The sequence below is a fragment of the Lithobates pipiens genome, unplaced genomic scaffold, assembly GCF_037356315.1.
Source record: "Lithobates pipiens isolate NorthernLeopardFrog02 unplaced genomic scaffold, aLitPip1_a1.2 Scaffold_13, whole genome shotgun sequence".
NCBI lineage: Eukaryota > Metazoa > Chordata > Amphibia > Anura > Ranidae > Lithobates > Lithobates pipiens.
In genome coordinates this window covers 322103307-322123565 of record NW_027507718.1, presented here as the reverse complement: position 1 = coordinate 322123565, position 20259 = coordinate 322103307, and the positions used below count along the sequence as shown (strand labels likewise).

The window sequence follows — 20259 nt, the reverse complement described above, 5'->3', positions numbered from 1 at the left end:
ACATCTCCAGGAGAAGAAGAAGAAGAACAAGAAGAAGAACAAGAACGGAAGGCGGCGGCGGCGGCGACGACAGCGGCGACAGAAGACCGGGCCACCGCCTGTAAAAGAGCTACAAGAAGGCGCGGTGGCCCGGCAGAAGAACCGAAGGCGGCGACAGAAGAACGGAAGACGGCGACAGAAGACCGGGCCACCGGACCAGGCGCGGTGGCCCGGCAGAAGAACCGAAGAGGGGGACAAGACCCCCGAAGTCGGGAGAAGAGGCCGGCGGCGGGGAGGAAGAAAGCCGGACTCCTCCGCTAGCAAAAGAGCTACACACACATAGCGGAGGAGTCCGGCGAGAAGACCCCCGAAGACCCCCGGAGCTGTGCAATAAAATATTTTTTCTCTGTGTTGTGTTTTTTATTGTACTTTAGTTCACAGGTGAATGGGTAGGGGTACATTGTACCCCATACTCATTCACATAGGGTGGGGGGCCGGTATCCGGGGGCCCCCTTCTTAAAGGGGGCTCCCGGATTCCGATAAGCCCCCCGCCCGCAGACCCCGACAACCAACGGCCAGGGTTGTCGGGAAGAGGCCCTTGTCCTCATCAACATGGGGACAAGGTGCTTTGGGGTGGGGGGGCCGCGCGGCCCCCCCTTCCCCAAGGCACCCCCCATGTTGAGGGCACGCGGCCTGGTACGGCTCAGGAGGGGGGGGGGGCGCTCGCTCGCCCCCCTTTCCTGGCCGGCCGGGTAGCGTGCTCGGACAAGGGTCTGGTGTGGACTTGGGGGGAACCCCCACGCCGATTTTTTTCGGCGTTGGGGTTCCCCTTTAAGCCCATTCCAGGCGGCGGAGCCCGCGACGTGTCCTTCGCGGGCCCCGCCTACCTGTACACGCGCTCGAAATGGGCGGACTTTCCGAGCGGGAACAGTCCGCTCATTTCGAAAGTACAGCGGACAAGCCCACACACGGGCGGACTGTTCGCTCAAACACAGTTTCAGCGGACAGTTTTTCGGAATTTCCGAAAGACTTTGTCCGTCCAACTGTCCGCTGAAACTGTCCGCTGAAAGCCCACACACGAGCGGACTGTCCGCCCAAACACTGTTCAGCGGACAAGGTTGGGCGAACAGTCCGCCCGTGTGTACGCGGCCTAAGGTCTTGCTGGCCTCCTCAGAGCAATGGGTGTCCTTGAAGCAGAAACCTATAGAAAGGCATGGAGGGCACACCGACCTTGTGCATTACCATAGATAACATTTATTTAAATAAGAATAATACTCTCAGATAAACGTTTAAAAGAGGCTTAGTATTGCTCAAAGAATTTGGAGCTGTGTCTTCTAGACACCTACGATCTGGACCAGGTTTGTAGGAGGAACCAGATGGTATTGCAAGCGGCTTACGTGTTACAAGGGAGTACCCTCTTCCTCAGAGTCTTAGTGGTAGCCTGTGATGTCTCCCATACGCTCCCGCCTCTCTCCTGCAGCCACTGCTGACTGACACAGGTTGCCGGATCACGTGCCTGGACTGGAGCAGGCTGAAAATATGCAAGTACAAGTAAGTTAGCCAGCATAGGTGTTTGATGAGGGAGAATTTTTAGGACTAGATAGTTTAATGATGGAATTCCACTTTAAGGGTTCATTTACATGAGCATTACTAGCCCAGGCCTGTGCTCTCGGTCTACAAAATGTATTAAAGCAGTATTTTTATGGTAAATAAATGATCTATTAAATCGATTACTCTTCAGTAAATCTGTATAGGATTACAGAAAGTTTGGTCTGGCACTTTGATTTGTTACTTCTTTTCTGTGTACAGTAGCCAGTCTATATTTCTTTTTATTATTTCTGCATAAGTAGCACAGTATCAATACCCTTCTTTTTCCTTCCAGGCTTAGTGTGAAGACCAAGAGTGGTGGTTTCAGTAGCCAGCCCATTGTGTAGTCTTAGCTTACAGCTAGACTTGTGGGATGCAACATGACCTCGGCTGTGGTGGATAGTGGTGGCTCAGTGGGAAACTTTGCCAGCAATGGGGTTGAGAATCCAGAAGAGGTGAGAAAATTAGCTACCACTATATGCTCATTAGTTATTGGCTACCACTGTATGCTCATTAGTTATTAGCTACCACTGTATGCTCTTGCTGAAATGTATTTTTAAGAGCTCAGAACATCCGTACAGTGATTGCACATCAAGTTTACTTTGATGCATATGAATATATCCAGTTGCTTTTAAAGTCTACATAGAAGATAGTTTCCTTACTACAGGAGTTCAGTTTTTGTGTAATCATTACTCAGTGTAATTAAAACCCTGTCTTTTGCAAGTTCTTCAACATATGCATACCAGCAGAAATGAAAATCTTTTGTTTCTCCTAGTTACTCAGCTCTCACTAGTGATTAAATCTAGTATCAAAATCAAATATACGTTTTGGTCTAGAGGATACCGTCATTTTCAGTATCCCTTGATCCTCCAGCGGCCGATGCTTTCCTCTTTTCCATTTTGTGGGCTGACCCTCTGCATCCTCACTTACATTGCAGAACTGTTTTGTCCTGTATAGTAGTACATGATGACATCAGAGTGCCTGCCATCTACGGAGCAGCGAACGGAAATTGCTTCGACCCCTAAACAAAAATGGACATTTAACCCTTTCAATGCATTGAGAGCCCCATTGCAAAAGTAACTTTTGATTCTACCCTGTGATCAGCTTTAATTCTTAGGAGTGACTGTTATTCTATTGGACAATCTAAGGATTCCAAGTTTGGGAGATCTTGTTGGATGGATATCCATGGTAGTGTTCAGGGAGGGAGGGTTTTTAGGCAGAATAATTGATAGAGATGGGTTCTTGGAGTCCAGTTAATGGCTGAATATATATATATATATATATATATATATATATATATATATATATATATATATATATATATAATCTCAATCGCATTCAGCCAACAGTGCCTTGAAAAAGTATTCATATCCCTTGAAATTTTCCACATTTTGTCTTGTTACAACCAAAAGCGTAAATGTATTTTATTGAGATTTTATGTGATAGACCAACACAATGTGGCACATAATTGTCAAGTGGAAGGAAAATGATAAATGATTTTCAATTTTTTTTTTACAAATAAACATCTGAAAAGTGTGGTGTGCATTTGTATTCAGCCCTCTTTACTCTGATAAACCTAACTAAAATCTAGTGGGGCCAATTGCCTTCAGAAGTCACCTAATTAGTAAATAGAGTCCACTTGTGTGCAATTTAATCTCAGAATAAATACAGCTGTTCTGTGAAGCCCTCATGGGTTTGTTAGAGAACCTTAGTGAACAAACAGCATCATGATGGGCAAGGAACACGCCAGACAGGTCAGAGATAAAGTTGTGAAAAAGTTTGGTTAGGGTTAGATTCTAAAAAGTAGGGTAGGGTTAGATTCTAAAAAAAAAATATCCCAAGCTTTGAACACCTCACGAAGACCTGTTCAATCCATTATCTGAAACTAGAAAAAGGATAGCACAACTTCAGACCTACCAAGACCTGGCTGTCCACCTAAAATGACAGACTGGGCAAGGAGAGCATTCATCAGAGAAGCATCCAAGAGGCCCATGGTAACTCTGGAGCAGCTGCAGAGGTCCACAGCTCATGTAGCACAATCTGTCCACAGGACAACTATTAGTCGTGCACTCCACAAATTTGGCCTTTATGGAAGAGTGGCAAGAAGAAAGCCATTGTTGAAAGAAAGCCATAAGAAGTCCCATTTACAGTTTGCGAGAAGCCATGTGGGGGACACAGAAAACATGTGGAAGAAGGTGCTCTAGACAGATGAAACAAAAATTTATCTTTTTGGCCTAAAAACAAAGCGCTATGTGTCATGGAAAACTAACACTGCGCATCACCCTGAACACACCATGAAACATGTGGTGGCGGCAGCATCATGTTGTGGGGATGCTTTTCTTTACCAGGGATAGGGAAGCTGGTCAGAGTTGATGGGTGGAGCCAAATACAGGGCAATCTTAGAAAAAATCTTGTTAGAGTCTGCAAAAGACTTGAGACTGGGGCAGATGTTTACCTTCCAGCAGGACAAGGACCCTAAATGTACTACCAGAGCTACAAAAGAATGGTTTAGATCAAAGCATATCCATGTGTTAGAATGGCCCAGTCAAAGTCCAGACCTAAAGTCAATTGGGAATCTGTGGCAAGACTTGAAAATTGCAGGTTACAGACGCTCTCCGCCCAATCTGACAGAGATTGAGCTATTTTGCAAAGAAGATTGGGCAAAATAAATTGAATAAAAATGCATGTTCCAATTTTTAGGTATGTATTTGTAAAAATATTTAAAAAAACATTTATCGTTTTCTTTCACTTAAGAATTATGTGCCACTTTGTGTTGGTCAATCACACAAAAAACACACTAAAATACATTTAGGTTTTGTAACTTGACAAAATTTGGAAAATTCCAAGGGGTATGAATACTTTTTCAAGGCACTGTATATCTGCATATAGCGTAATTTAGGTACAAATGACAATCTCATGCTATTTTTGACAATGTAGTATTGTTTAAAACACAAAAAACAGCGTGCCATAAATGGGTACATTAGGTCTGATGTTTACATATTAAATACATGAGTGTCTGAATTTAGAACTCTGTTTGCTGCCTATAGTAATTGGAAAGCAAATTTATTTCACTTGGATGTATTTTAACTGTTTTTAATTTTCATGCCAATAAAAGATATCCTTTAATGTTTATTTCTAGCTAAGCTTTGGATGGAGAAAAAAAACATATTGGGAATATGGGACTTTTTAGGTGCTTAGTACAATGAGATTAATGTATCACAACAAATATGGTAAAATAAAATATTTTATTACAAAACAAGGGAAAAGACAATCATATAGAAAGAAACAGGGGTAGTTTTTTCTATGCAATTTCTCCACACATATATTCCATTTTTTCACACATAAATTCTACATGTTTTGCCTTGCGGCTTCCTCAGAAACATGCGTGGACATTTTTCTCTAATGAATAGATATAAATATATATATTAGTTATACAGATCTCGGCTTTGAATAAGTGCATAAAATACATTGAACCAAGTACATATATACATACATGGGTGCATCCAAATAGGTGTCAGAAAATTATCAACCAGCAGGCTCTGGCTCCAATGCTTAGAGGATTCAGAAACCAATCTATAGTAGATGATATCAGAGCAAGTCATTGAGCACCAAGAACCTCCAAAGGAGAGACACCGACCAAACCAGATCACATCCGAAGCAGCTAATCAGGAGCATCCCATATAGCCAATACCTCAGATTGAAATGTAACTGCACCTTAGAGGAAGACTTTAAAAGAGAGGCGGCCTTTTTATATAAATAGTTAATTATGAGAGGCTACAGTAAGACATGCTTAAGTAGAGCTCATAATAAGGTAAAATTGCAAGACAGAAATGCATTGATTTACAAACCAAGAAAAGAAACAAAGGCAGTGCCAACCAGGATAGTGACCAACTAGATAACATGACAAGGTCCGGAAGATCTATAAGAAATTCTGGTATCTTCTCACTGCAGATGACAAAATCAACAAGTATATAAAGCCCTTTCCAGAAATTACTTTTAAAAGATCCAAATCCATCAAAGACACCATGGTAGCAAGTCCTCATACTGGGAGCAGGCTAAGCCAACTAGACAAACCAGGCACCTATCAATGCGGCAATTTGTAATTATTGTCGCTTCATTTTGAGAGGTGACAGTATTGGTCTCCCCAAAGGCACTTCTTGGATGGCCAGACATAGTCACCTGTCAATCTGTTGGGGCAGTCTACATAATGACGTGTTGTTGTGGAGCAGTAAAACAAAACGTCCTTTGTTTTGTAGGATTAGAGACCATGTTTCAGCAATCTCAAAACGAAAAATGGAAACTCCTATTAGTAGACACCTGGGATTATACCATAATCACAATCTAACAATGATTGGTTTCTTCGTTTTAGAACATAATCCCCCACATGATAAGGGTGGGGACATCGATAAGCAACTATTACAGCTTGAAGCAAAGTGGATTTATCTTTTACAGGCAACTAGCTTTCCAGGCCTGAATGAGGGCATCAGCTACAAACCTTTTCTATAGCTCCTGACAGCTCATTTATATCGATTCAACTTACCCAGACCTCAGTGCCACGGGTCTGGACCTGTTCCGAATGCCCCAGCCACCTCACCACTCTCTAATTGACGCTGTTGACATTTCGGAGCCGGTTGTTAGCCACTATTGGGGCTCTCCTTTGAACCCCCTTTTGGGAATTCTCTCTAAGGATTGAGAAATATTTATTAGAAATTTAAAAGTATAATTTGGCTGCAGTATTTAACATATGTTTATACTGGTACTGTAACTACAATGTCCATTTTATTGTAAGGGTGCGCCCACGTGGAGGGCAGGAGTCTCGTGTCATTTCACTTGAGTGAGAACTAATCCATGATCACACAGTAATTTGATTTAATTTTTGTTTACAGAGCAGTCATTTGAGCACAATCACCCAGGACTTTCACCCATCCATCTGCCACCAGGTCCCCACACGGATGCCCAGGGGCCCACAGCAGCACGGTCCTCATCCCTCAATGGGGGCAGTGCTGAGCTCCCATGGAGACAAAGGCATTTCTGAGGGTCCAGGTATTGGGTGGCGCTGGTTGATGGGTTCCTGCACCTCCCCATTTTGCCGCGGACTTTAGCATGGGCGCCGGAGTGTCAGGTGCAGCAGCATCGCCACGCTTGGCATGCCCACATGAGCAGGCATGCTGAGCGCAGGTGGAATCCCCGCCCGCCTGGTATCCTGGTGTGTGGTGTGGGCTTGTGGGGCGGGGAAGTGACCGCCTCCCCCTGTCACAGCGTCATCTGTCAGTGTCCATCTTTGCATCTGGACCACATGCAGTCATATGTCGTGTCTACTTGACGCAATGGGGAGGCGTACAAATAGACCCATGCAACACTGGTTAAGCTGCTGGAGTTCCTGGGAAACACACTGTCCACGCAGCTGCAAACAGTTACAACTACTTTCATCCAGAGATACTACCAATTCAGTGTATTACAGTGCCTTAAGAGGTGCCATACTCCAGTCCTTGGGGGGGGGGGGGTAATGTTTTTCTAGATGCTATTTACGTCCATTTGTAGATTGTATCATCCACGGTTGTGTCATTGCCTCACCTCGCTCAGGAGTCTTCATATATACAAACCCAACAGCACATACAGGAAAGCAGTTTTCTCCTATCACGCTTATGGTAGGACAATTTAAATTGATCTTTCTTTCGGAAACTTAATTTTGGTTCTTTTCTTTATCTCTATAGGGCTGTAGGTAGAGAACTTTAACTTTGGATATAGCCATATATTCGCAGCTGCACTTTGTTGGACACTATAGGCTCCCAGTCGTCCATTTAACAGAAACTCTCTATGTAAGCACACGTTTTGTTTATGAAATTTCCAAATAATCTGATTTAACTAAATATTCCTAGCGACATGCATTGTTATTGACATGTCACATCAATATGTTTTGATCGTTTCATAGGTAATATAAATTTTACAATGGTACGTAAGCCATTCAATGGTACTCCTCTTTGTGGGCGATCTGGTTTGGTCGGTGTCTCTCCTGGGGAGGGCCTTGCTCGCTCTGATATCATCTACTATAGATTGGTTTCTGAATTTCCTAAGCATTGGAGCCAGAGCCTGCTGGTTGAGAATTTTCTGCCACCCATTTGGATGCACCCATTTATGTATATGTGTACTTGGTTCAATGTATTTTATGCACTTTTTCAAGTCTGAGATCTGTAAACTATTGCCGCGTACACACGAGTGGACTGTATGGCGTACTTAGTTCGTCATACAATCCGACGGACAGTCCATCGTACTTTCGACTGAACGGACTTGACCACACACGAATGCACAAACAGTCCGTCGAAAGCTTGCGCGATGACGTGTACAGCACGTATGACGGGACTAGAAATAGGAAGTCCAAGACACAGCAAAGCACCCTTCCGCCGTGTAAATCCTTTCTGGGCATGCGCCATTCTTAGTCCGTCGAACGAGCATACTGACAAGCGGATTGTCCGCTGAAACCAAAGTACGACGGACAGAATTTCGAAAAATTCAAAATTCTTAGTACGCCGGACTGCACGCTGAAAAAGTCCGCTGAAGCCCACACACGAGCGGATTGTCCGCTGAAATGTGTTTCGACGGACTAAGTACGCCATACAGTCCGCTCGTGTGTACGCGGCATAAGATATATATTTATATCTGTTCATTAGAGAAGAATGTCCACGCATGTTCCTGAGGAAGCCTTGGGGTGGGTGGACAATGGCAAATGTTATACATATATTTTGTGTATTTATGCCTTTATGTGTATATTCTTTTTTTATAATTTTTTTTTTTTGTATGGTTTCACATGTTTTTCGGTGGTTTTTAAATCCCCTGATGAAACCATTACTGGCGAAAAACGTGTCGGGATAACAAATGAACCTACAGCCACCATGCAACCGGACATTCACTTGTTCAACCACCAAAATGGAGATGTACAATGAGTGATTTTATCTGATCGTATTTTAATCATGTCTACAAAAAATGTCCAATTAGGGTTTGACAAATGTTTTACAGACAGATGTTATAATCCCACCCCAACCCTCTTCCAATATATTTGATTTTTTGGGATGAGGTGCCGGATGCTATGTGGCTACCGTGTCTGAACAAATACATAAATAACTCCTGAATGTGTCTTTACTCTGCAACCAGCTATTGCTGCAATTTATATTTGTCAAACCACAGCTAATTGGACTTGATGCCCTAGAACAAGTCATGAGTAGAATCTTGTGGCTTGTTCTAGAGCATAAAGGTGAATACCTGGCATCGGTAGACATGCAAGATGCCTAAACAAATCCAATTTACCTACCTTTTTAGCGCTTTCTGCGTTTCACAGTAGGAGACGCAAGCATTGTACAAGCATTTGCATCCAGAGATTGAGACTCTGGACACCAGAAGAATCTGGTTTTCTTTTTCCTCTGGTACACGGACATCCTCAGACTTCTAGCTGATGACCCTTGGTCCCTTCCAGACAGACCAGACTTGCTCTCTAAGGTCCTCCAATTCCATCCTGCTTCTCAGTCTCTGGCTTTAACGGCAAGGCTTCAAGCCCAGGTTTTGAGGGACAGGGTCTTAAGTGTCAGGTTTTGGCCTTTTACCACCTTTACAATACCCAGTGCTTCATTAGGACCTCTATTTGGTTCACTCTAAACTGCAGCAACCACTTGGAGCCGATCAAAAAACTGCCTTTAGATGATTCCTCTTCTGTCAGACCTCTAAGAAGCCATTCCTTATTCTTCACAAAGAATAAGTATTCTTGCTCACAGAACGCATCTTTATTTCTAAGGTGGTATAGGCCTTCAAACGCAATGAAAACCTAGTCCTTCCTTTGTTGTATCCTACTCCAAAGAACCCAAAAGGAGATTGCTCTTTGCTGCCTGGATGTGGACAAAGCTTTCAGAATTTAAATCGAAGCTCCAAATTCTATAGGGATGACTGACTCCTTTGTTGGTCCTACCCTCAGGACATTGCAAAGGACATCCTGCTTCAGGATCCACCATCATTAGGTGGATAAGACCAATAATCCGATGAGCATATACACTAAAGGGCAAAACACCTCTTGCACTATACATGCTCTCTCTACAAGGGTAGGAGTTCCCTTGGAATTCCAACATGGAGCCTCTGTTTCCCAGCTTTGTAAGGCTGCCATTTGGTTCTCTGTTCGTACTTTTTCAAAGTTCTACCAGTTGGATATCCTTTCAGGCCCAAAGGGCACTCAGAATTGGGTCTGTTAACCCTTGTCCTTGTTTGGCCCATTGGCACAGTTCTGTTTGCCTTGTTGTAACCCACATTTAGTTGTTGCTTGAGAATGCCCCCAATGGCTATGGATATCAAGCCTGTGTCCTTAACATTTTAAGAAAAGGGGAATTTTTACTTGCCTGTAAATGACATACCTTGGGGTACAGAACAGGGCACCTGCCCTCTTTTTCTGCATTGCTCTGTATTGCCTGCTACAAAACTGAGACCTTATGGAGTGGGATAGGGTTATAGGGAGATGCCTACGGTCCTCAAAATATTTGAGTGTTCACCTGAAGGTAGCAGTCCATCACCTAGGGCCTATGAATATCCAGCCTGTATCCTGTACTGTATTTCAATATATTCATTTACAGGGAAGTCAGAATTCCTTTTTTGTTTCTATGTACAGTATTATGTTTTTCTTTCCAGGGTATAAAAGTTTGTAACCCCTTTACACTGACCGTACACAAATATGTGTTCATGGCTTGAAGGGGTTATATCGGGGTGAAGCCTGCACCGTTTTTCAGAGCCACGGTTGGCTTTTTAGTGATAAAAATCGATGCGGCTATAAGCCGTTCAGCTGTTATCCTAAAGGAGCGGGAGGGGACGTCCACCCCCACCGGGAGGCCTAAGCCACCAGCCAGCTCATCCGCCAGCTAGGCTGAGACCCAAACAAACCCGGATTCGGCTTTGATTAGGTCTCCAATGCAAAATCCCTAGAAGCAACGTCTTTTCTAAGTTTACTCGACTGCCAATGGTGCCGATTTAAAAAAAAAAATGACAGTGATCAGATTTTGGCGATTTGAATACTTTTAAGAGCAAAGTAGGGATTTGGGGTCTTTTAGTTACATTCCTTGTGACAGCAATACAATTGATCATAAGTTTTTATTTTTTTACAATGTAGGGGACAATGTAAAAAAAACAACAAAAAAAAAAAAAGTAAGAAATTGCACACACAAGTCGCGCCCGCAAATGTAAACGGTGTTCAAATAACACATATGAGGTATCACCACGGTTGTCAGAGTGAGAGCAACTGCTTCAAGACTCCTGGGATGCAGTTGTGTGGAAAAGTATTTGACACTTAAATCACACTTAAATGATTCAGATCATCAAACAAATTTTATTATTACACAAAGATAACCCGAGTAAATCCAAGATGCAGTTTTTAAATTATTATTTCATTTATTAAGGGCAAAAAGCTGTTCAAACCTGCCTGGCCCCATGTAAAAAAGTAATTGCCCCCTCCCATGCTGAATCATGAATGAACTGTGATTAACCACAATTTTTTGGGAAAACTGGGTTAAATTTCAGATCACAAAAAGCCACACATCATGCCACAATCTAAAAATAAAATAAAAAAAAAAAACAGATAAGAAACAAAGTAATTTACATGTATCGGTCTAGGAAGGGTTTCAAAGCCATTTCTAAGGCTTTGGAACTCCATTGAACCACAGGGGAGAGCCATTATCCACAAATGGAGATAACGTGGAACAGTAATGAACCTTCCCAGGAGTGGCCAGCCTACAAAAGTTACTCCAAGAGCATGACAACAACTCATCCAGGAGGTCATAAAAGAACACAGAACAACATCTAAAGAACTGCAGGCCTCACTTGCCTCAGGTAAGATCAGTGAAGAAAGCAACTGAGCAAAAATGGCTTCCAAGGCCAAAGCCACTGCTGAGAAAAGAACACAAAGACATCTCACATTTACCAAAAAACATCTTGATTATACCCAAGACTTTTAGGCAAATATTCTTTGGACTGATGATGATGAGACAAAAAATTTTACTTTTTGGAAGGTGTGCATCCCGTTACATCTGGCATAAAACTAATTTAGCATTTTATTTTATTTTTTTCTAATTTAAATTTTACTTATTAATTTATTAATAGGAGGGCACAGGAACACGGAATACAACATCCAGATGTAGTATAAAACATAGATACAATGATGTAAGATAAGTTGAGATACACATTATACCATAGGTGGGTAATCCACATATACGAAGGAGACAAAAGCCACCTGAAACATCAAATTTGCCCAACAGATACTTTCAGCCTCTCCAGGATGGAGAGCCTTCTCAGGTGTAGATAACCCCTTCTCTTACTGGGATAGATAGTATCTTACATCCGAGGGTACTCTTGATTCTCCATGAATCCTGCCCCTGTTTTCCAGATTATCATCGGAGCAGAATGGCATGGGCATTGGGGACAAACTACGGGTCCCCTCATACCCACACTAATAGCTGCAGAGAGAAAGAACAGAAAGTAGGGAGAAGAGAATGACAGGGGGGGGGGGGAGTGTGGCAGATGAGGAGGGGATGGGGGGCACGGGGAGGGGAGGCACAGGGAGGCAGCGCACGCACAAATTCATAATTTTATAACTAGATCATCATACCTACAGTCAGACATGGTGGAGGTTGCGTGATGGTCTGGGGCAGCTTGAGGACCTGGTCGACTCACCATAATTGATGGAACCATGAATTCTGAGCTCTACTTGAAAATCCTAAAGGAGAATATCCGGCCATCAGTTTGTGACTGCGAGCTCAAGTGCACTTGGGTTATGCAGCAGGACAATGATCCAAAACACAACAGCAAGTCCACCGCCAAATGGTTCAAACAAAGCAAAATGTAGGTTTTGGAGTGGCCTAGTCAAAGCCTGGACCTAAATCCAATTGAGATGCTGTATCATGACCTTACACAGGCTGTTCATGCTGGAAAACCCTCCAGTGTGGATGAATTAAAACAATTCTGCCAAGAAGAGTGGGCCAAAATTGATCCACAGCAATGTGAAAGACTCATTGTCAGTTATCGCAAACGCGTGATTGCAGTTGTTGCCTCAAAGGGAGAGACAACCAGTTATTAAGTTTAGGGGGCAATTACTTTTTCACATAAGGCAAAAAAGCTGTCCTAACCTGCCTGGCTTTAATAAATGAAACCATCATTTTGTATTTACTCAGTTTATCTTTGTGTAATAATAAAATTTGTTTGATCTGAGTCATTTAAGTGTGACAAATATGCAAAAAAAAAATCAGAAAAGGGACAAATGCTTTTTCACACAACTGTATGTGGTGATGATATCCCAGGAGTCATCGGGACTAAAGCTTTGTCGTTTGCCTAGGCACTGAATGAACAATTAAGGTATTTTGAGCTAAGAAAATATATATATATATTCTTTTCAGTTATATTATAGGAGGGGCAGATAATCACAATGACGGGAACTTTAAAAAGAAGGGTGAAGGTCTGCTTTAAAAAACTGCCTGATATTTCCCTGGGTGGGTTCGGGGCTATGCACCTGCACAGTTGTCAAGTTGGGAGCAGTGTCTGTGTCTGCGCAACTGCTACATCCAAATTGACATGAATGAGACTGCCTGCATGGGGATGCATAGAACCCCTGTGCAACCTCATGCTGGTAAACACAGCCCTCCACAGGCGTATGCTTTAGTATGCCCCGTGTGAATGAGGCCTAATAGAAGAAACAGGTGTTCTTGTTTAATACTTTTGGAAATTTCAGGCATACTTTTATGGAAAATGTCACACTGTAATACCTTGTAGATCAGGATTATTGTGTGGATTGCTGCAGTGTTCAGGGCTTGTGACTCTTCAGGTTAAAGATACAGTATTAAAGTATTTGTAAAAATAATAATTGGCTTTGCTAACTTTTACAACCTCTTGTAGTTTGTTTTTTGCTGTGTATATAGAATAAGACAGAAATGCTTGCCCATATTTATGTTCCCTTTGTGTGATTTGCAGATTTTTTTAACAAAGACAATTGATTTATAGAACTTAACAGACTCTGAATTGACTCTCTTGGGAATTGTCTGATCCCACAGGAAGAAGTTCAAGTCATCGAATACCCTGCTGTCATTGTAGAACCAGTTCCCGGCGCACCTATGGAGGAGGGCTATGCTGCACAGGTGCTAGTGTATGATGACGAGACCTTTATGATGCAAGATGTTGCAGATGAGCAAGAGATTGAGACCGAAACTGTGGAGATAGGTGGGTTTTACTTACACTGAAATAATATACACGTAAATCTCAGCAAGTTATAACAGAGGGATTCAAGCAGCAATGCCTAAATGAATTCATAAAACATAACAAAATATGTATAGAATGAATGTTAACATATTCTAGAACAAGCTGTACTGTCTTGAGTGTTAGCTTTACAAGAGGATAATCCACTAGGGGTTGGGTAAGATCAGTCTGCAGCGGATTCAACATACAGATATATTGATAAGACCGTTGAATCTGTAAATTAGGTTTACAGTATACTAATGGCTAACACACTGGGACTAGATGTGTGGGGTGGCCTTCATACTGTGGGGGTCTCTGGTAGCAAAACATTTCAAACGCGTCACTTAAAGCAGAACTACACTGCATCTGAGCACCACAAACCAAAAACAAGATTTAATTCGTATTTATTCTTCAAAGCAAACTCAGCCATCCATCCATGTCTTCAAGCTTTATTTTGCTGAGAAATCACTTTGAAAACCACCCCCTAGCATTTCTGGCTGCAGCCATTTTAAGTTGGGGCATATGATTCATGTAGCATTTACCTCCTGAAATCCATCTGGCCTTAGCTCAGACATACAGGCGGGGAGGGTGTTCTTAGCTCAGCAAACCCCTCCTCCCCTCCTGAAGACTCCTGAGATGTATGACATCATTTGCTTAGGCCTGAAACTAGTAAACTAGTAATTCAAGAAGTGTGAAAAAAGTTGAAAACAAGTAAATATGATATACTTTGCTATCTATCTACTAATGCTAGCAGCATAAGGATTACAAATAATCAATGTTGATTGAGAGGGGGAAGTTCCGCTTTAACTCCCCCCCATTCATCCAATAAGAACAGGGAAAGAAAGCCCCATGAAAGCACCAAACCAACCAACTGACCCCATTTAACAGCCATAGACCAATAATGAGGTACCAACACAATCACATGGTGAGGGGGAGTAAGTCACATGTTCTCGCATACACAGACATGTTTAATTTTACTGCTGGTTGGAGGGGATGGAGGAGTGAAAGAATGTGAGTATATGCTGCTGGAGAGAAGAGAATATGATCACTTAAAGGGGTTGTAAAGGTAAACGTTTTTTTCACCCTAATGCATTCTATGCTTTTAAGGTGAAAAAACATCTGACAATGCCGCCACCCCCCCCCCCCCCCCCCCCCCCCCGTTATACTTACCTGACCCCTCGAAAGTTTGGGGCCACTCTGTGCAAAATGAGCTGCACAGTGGAGGTAAGTATAACATGTTTGTTATTTTATTTTAAATTTTGCCTTTAGTAATCATTTAAAGCTAGCCACATACGTTTTTATACTTTGTAAGGCCAAGATACAGGTACTCTTTAAATCTGAAGTCCAGGCAAAGATTACAATCAACCCTTTATTCTAGTAATTCATTTATAACATGAACATATTTTTTATATCTATATATAGAAACATGCAAGTACATGAAATCTGCCTTTATATCCCCTTGTGTATCAGGAGTCCTAACAAGAGATTCAAGAACAACACTGTGAGATAGTAACACTGGGCGCATTAATATGGGAGGGGGGGCTCCCAGGGGTATCCCCTACTGCTCTGTTACTTTCCAGTCAACATGTTGAGGACAGTGAGTTTGACCAAACTCTATTGCTTTTTTTTAATAGAGAAAGGTGCAGTCACCCTTTTGGCTGTACAGTGTGGAAGAGATGTGTGTAAATAGAATTGCAAATGCTCAGTTTGCGTGTATGTATTTCACTTTTCGATCATCTTATTGTTTTTTGTGTAAAGTACAAAAAGAAAAGTAATAACCAGTATGCGGTCAGACATCACACTATCAATGAATCATACAAAAAACATAATAAGAGAAACATGTCTGAATGGAGAACAAACATAGGCCGGATTTGTTTCAGTATAGCCTTTGTTAGGGGATATCCCTCTATAATGCAAGGGCATCAGTAGCATTCAAAGGACATATGGGAACAGGCAAATAAAATTTTAATTCCAGCAGGTACAGTTAGGTCCATATATATTTGGACGCAGGCACAATTTTCATACTTTTGGTTCTGTATGCCACCAGAATAAAATGAAAACAAAACAATCCAAATTAATTTCAAATGCAGACTTTCAGGTTTAATCCAAGGGGTTGAACATAAATATCAAGTACAAATTTTAGGAACTGCAACCATTTTATACACAGTCCCCCATTTTCAAGAGCTCAAATGTAATTGGACAAATTAATAATCCTTTAATGGCAATGGCTGCTTGAAGTCTGGAACCCATGGACATTACCAAAGACTTGTTTTCTCCTTGCTGATGCTTTGCCAGGCTCTAACTGCAGCTGTCTTTAGTTGTTCTTATTGCCTTTTAGTTTTGCCTTCAGCAAGTGAAATGCATGCTCAATTGGGTTGAGATCAGATGATTAACTCGGCCATTGCAGAATATTTCATTTCTTTTCCTTCAAAAGCTCCTGGGTTGCTTTTGCAGTGCGTTTTTAGATCATGCCCATGCCCTCACACTGCCTCCACCATGTTTTACTGATGATGTTGTGTGCTTTGGATCATAAGCTGTTCCAAACCTTCGCCACAGTTTTTTCTTCCCGTCATTCTGGTACAGATTAATCTTAATTTCATCCATCCAAAGAATGCTTTTCCAGAACTCTTCTGGCATTTTTAGATGAAGCCTAATCTGGCTTTTCTGTTCTTTAGGCTTAGGAAAGGTTTTCACTGTGTGGTGAACCCCCCTCTGTATTTGCTCTTGAAGTCTTCTCTTGAATGTAGATTTTGACAATGATATGCCCACCTCCTGGAGAGTGTCCTTCACTTGTCTGGATGTTGTGGATGGGTTTTTGCTTTACCATAGAGAGGATGCTGAGATCATCCTCCACTGTTGTCTTCCATGGACTTCCAGGCCTTTTTATGTTGAGCTCACCAGTGCGTTCTTCTTTCCTCAAAATGTACCAAACGATTGATTTGGCCACTCCTAATGTTGCTGCTATCTCTCTGATGGATTTGTTTTGTTTTTGAAGCCTTACAATGGCCTCTTTCATTTGCAGGGAGAGCTCCTTTGAACGCATGATGTAGGTTCACAGCAATAGATTCCAATGCAAATGCCACATTTGGAATCAACTCCAGACCTTTTAATTGCTTAATTGATGAAGAAATAAGGAAGGAGTAGCCCACATTTGGCCATGAAACAGCTTTTTGATTCAATCGTCTAATTACTTTTGGTCCCTTGAAAAAGAGGGGTGGCTAGTCTTAAGAGCTGTAATTCCTAAACCCTTCCTCTGATTTGGATGTACGTACCCTCAAATTAAACCCAAGAGTGTGCACTTTCAGCCCGTATACATTATTTAAATATGTTTTGGTAAATACCTGAAAAAATCTAAAATTGTGCCTGTGTCCAAAAATATATGGACCTAACTGTATGTATTTCATGTGTTTAGTTGCTTTGTCTGAGTCTTGCTTTAAAAAGGATTGTATCTAAGAGCTTGTTAAATTACTGCACACTAAAATATTTATATGTATTCCATCCCAGTGATTGTCATAGACCGCTTCATGTAAAACTTAAAAATTATACTCAATACTATAACATGATATACATCTAATTTAAAAATCTATCCTGGTTATACAATTTACCCAACGTTTATATGCTTACACTTAAATCTCTGTATAATTCCTCTAAAGGCCCATTCATGTGTACGTTGAGCAGCTTTACTCAACGCAGGCTCAACACAATGATCTGATGAAATTGATGGTTTCTAACAGGCCCAGCAAGTTTTGTTGAGTGCTCGGTAAAAATGGAACATGGTGAATTTTAAATGCATTAAACTTATATTAAGTAAAGAAAAATCAAGTATTTTGTGTTCTGCTGTAAAAAAATAATGTACATCAATGCAAAGTAACACATTACAAAACACATGTCAATGCATGCCAACTTAAGTTTTATTGGTGTGACTACAGCCATGAATTTTGGATGCACATGCATTACAGATTGAACTACCGATCCAGCTTTCTTGATTTTGTCATATGCAGTGAATACATATTATGATTGATCTAGATGTTTGATATCTCAGTCAAGCTTCAAAATGAGCGGCAGTACAAGGACATCGCACATATTCCGATAAAGTCCTTATAAGATAATAGCAAAAATGTTGGCTGAATCTCACAGAATAGGAACAGAATATACACACGTACTTTAGAAAGGTACACTTTGAAGGATATGCTAAGAACAGAAAGAGGTTTTCAGTCATCTGGCATTGCATATATGTCATCCTGATGGTGTTTTTACCTACTTAAAGGAAAGTCTTATTTTGTGCTTGTACCTACAGGTAAGCCTATAATAAGGCTTACCTGTAGGTACTGTGAATATCTCTTAAATTTGCACAGTTTAGGAGATATTCAAAGTGCACGCAGCTGATGACATCATCAGCGCATGCTCTCTGAAGGTCCAGCTTACCGTGCCAGACCTTCAGAGCCCATGCCATAAACGGCAGCTTCTACACGCATGCGCGGGAATTACATCATTGCGGCTCCTGCCACTCAGAGCACAGCCCGGGTAAGATGTCAGCAATCTCAGCGGTGTGGGGCGCGGCTGGAGGGTTTCATTCTAAGGTAAGTATTTGATAATGAGCTGGTATGCGATGCATACTAGCTCATTATGCCTTTGTCTTACAGGTTTTTTTTTTTTCCCAGGGTTTACCACCTACTTTAATTCACTTCAGCTGTAGCATGTCTACTCATGTACTGTTTGACCGAGTTTGCATTTTAATGTAAAACTGAAGTGTAGTTGTGTTTTTTGTTTTTTGTTTTTGTTTTTTCCAATCACTAACCTATCATTTAAAATGAAGCTTTTTCTGCAGTACTTGCTCTGCCTCTTGCACTGTCCTTTAGCAGACTTTTGCTATCCAGCCTCTATCCTCTTCCTTGGTTGTATGACACACGGGTCATTCGGTCCAAATCCTGAAATACAGGACACATACATCACCACAGCATGCTGTACACACAGTAAAATGATGCAGAGAATGATGCTGACAATATTATGGAGTACTGCCCAGAATCAGGGAAGAGGACCCTGCGCATCATGTGGCTGGCCTGAAGATTTCTGACGCTAGGCGATTTATGGGGGGGGTCATTCATGGTTGGTGGGGCGAATGGGTAAGGGAGTGGGGACTTGTGGGTAGTTGGAGTTGAGCTTTAAAGCAATATACTATAAAAATCCAAGCCTGGCTAATTCTACTTTATTTCCCAAGACAAACTAATCTAGGCTGTGAAAAAAGTCCCACACATGTGGTATCCCTATACTCGAGAGGAGTAGAAGATTGTGTTTTGGGGTGTAATTGTAATTATGCCTATACTGTGTGTGAAAAATAACTTATGACATCTTTTTGGGAAAAAAAAATGTAATTTAATAAATTTTTCAAAACATTGTGAAAAAAAAATGACAACTTCAAAAAACTCACCATACTTTTTACTAAATATCTTGGACTGTCTTCTTTTATAAAATGGGTCATTTCGAGGGTATTTATGCTGGTCTCTCATTTTAGGGTCTCAAGAAATGATTTTTTTTTTTTTTTTTTTCCCACCCAAACAATGTAGCCGAATACATTTTAGTTCAAATCTATGAAGAAAGATTTTTTTTTCCGCCCAAAGTTTTATAACTTTTTTTTTTTGGTCCTTATTCCTTTTTATATATTAAAAAAAAAAAAAAAAACAGCTGTGATTAAATACCTACCCTCAAAAGAAAACTTTAATCTGTCTGAAAGCAAATGATATAAAATTAATTTGGGTACAGTGTTGCATGTCTGAGTAATTGTCACTCTAAGTGTAAGGCCCCATTCTCACGGGACGGATCAGTAATGATCCGCCCCGTGATGATCCGCTTGCTCAGCGGGGATCGCTCCGTTGTCCCCGCTGAGACGGCGGATAACAGGGCGGTCCCTGCACACTGTGCAGGGACCGTCCCGTCAGCTCTCCGCTCTCCTCTATGGGGGATCGGATGAGCATGTTATATAAAAGTGTAGCGCTTTAAAGACATGGCATATTTACTGCCAATATTGCAAAAATATATATATTCGGCAAATATTCTCAAAGTGAAATAGTGCACACACCAAACAAAATCCCATATAAATGTTATTTGCTATATACAACTATACAGCTAAATAATCTAAAGAATGGGTCAAATAAATAGAAAAATCCAAACGTGGAAATAGCAAAAGTCTCTTAAATGTCCGTGTATAATTCACAGATGTGTGAAAAGGGATCCTACACCTCCTTCTTAGAAAAACCGTGCAGTCACCACGTGATATCCCTCCACCAAGCGAAATGGACGCTTACCGGATTTAGTGGATCCACTCAAATTTATATTTGGAGGATCATATAAGCTCGTACATATATGTAGACTCCTTCACTATTGCGTTTTCCAGAGGGATTTCAAATGTGGTTACTCCATTCAAAAAGGTAACTTATCTCCAGCCATATAGGT

General features: G+C 41.5%; 1 protein-coding gene across 2 annotated transcripts in view; it reads left to right on the top strand.

The window, feature by feature from the left end:
- Positions 1-20259, top strand: part of ELF2 (E74 like ETS transcription factor 2) — a 152001-nt gene that overhangs the window by 64288 nt on the left and 67454 nt on the right. Inside the window, exons 2-3 of one of the 2 annotated variants that reach the window (XM_077476917.1) lie at positions 1862-2021; positions 13629-13794. In XM_077476917.1, coding sequence (XP_077333043.1) covers positions 1947-2021; positions 13629-13794 — 241 coding nt within the window. In that variant the 5' untranslated portion in view covers positions 1862-1946. The remainder of the gene's footprint in view (positions 1-1861; positions 2022-13628; positions 13795-20259) is intronic. The other variant, XM_077476918.1, reaches the window with a different exon arrangement.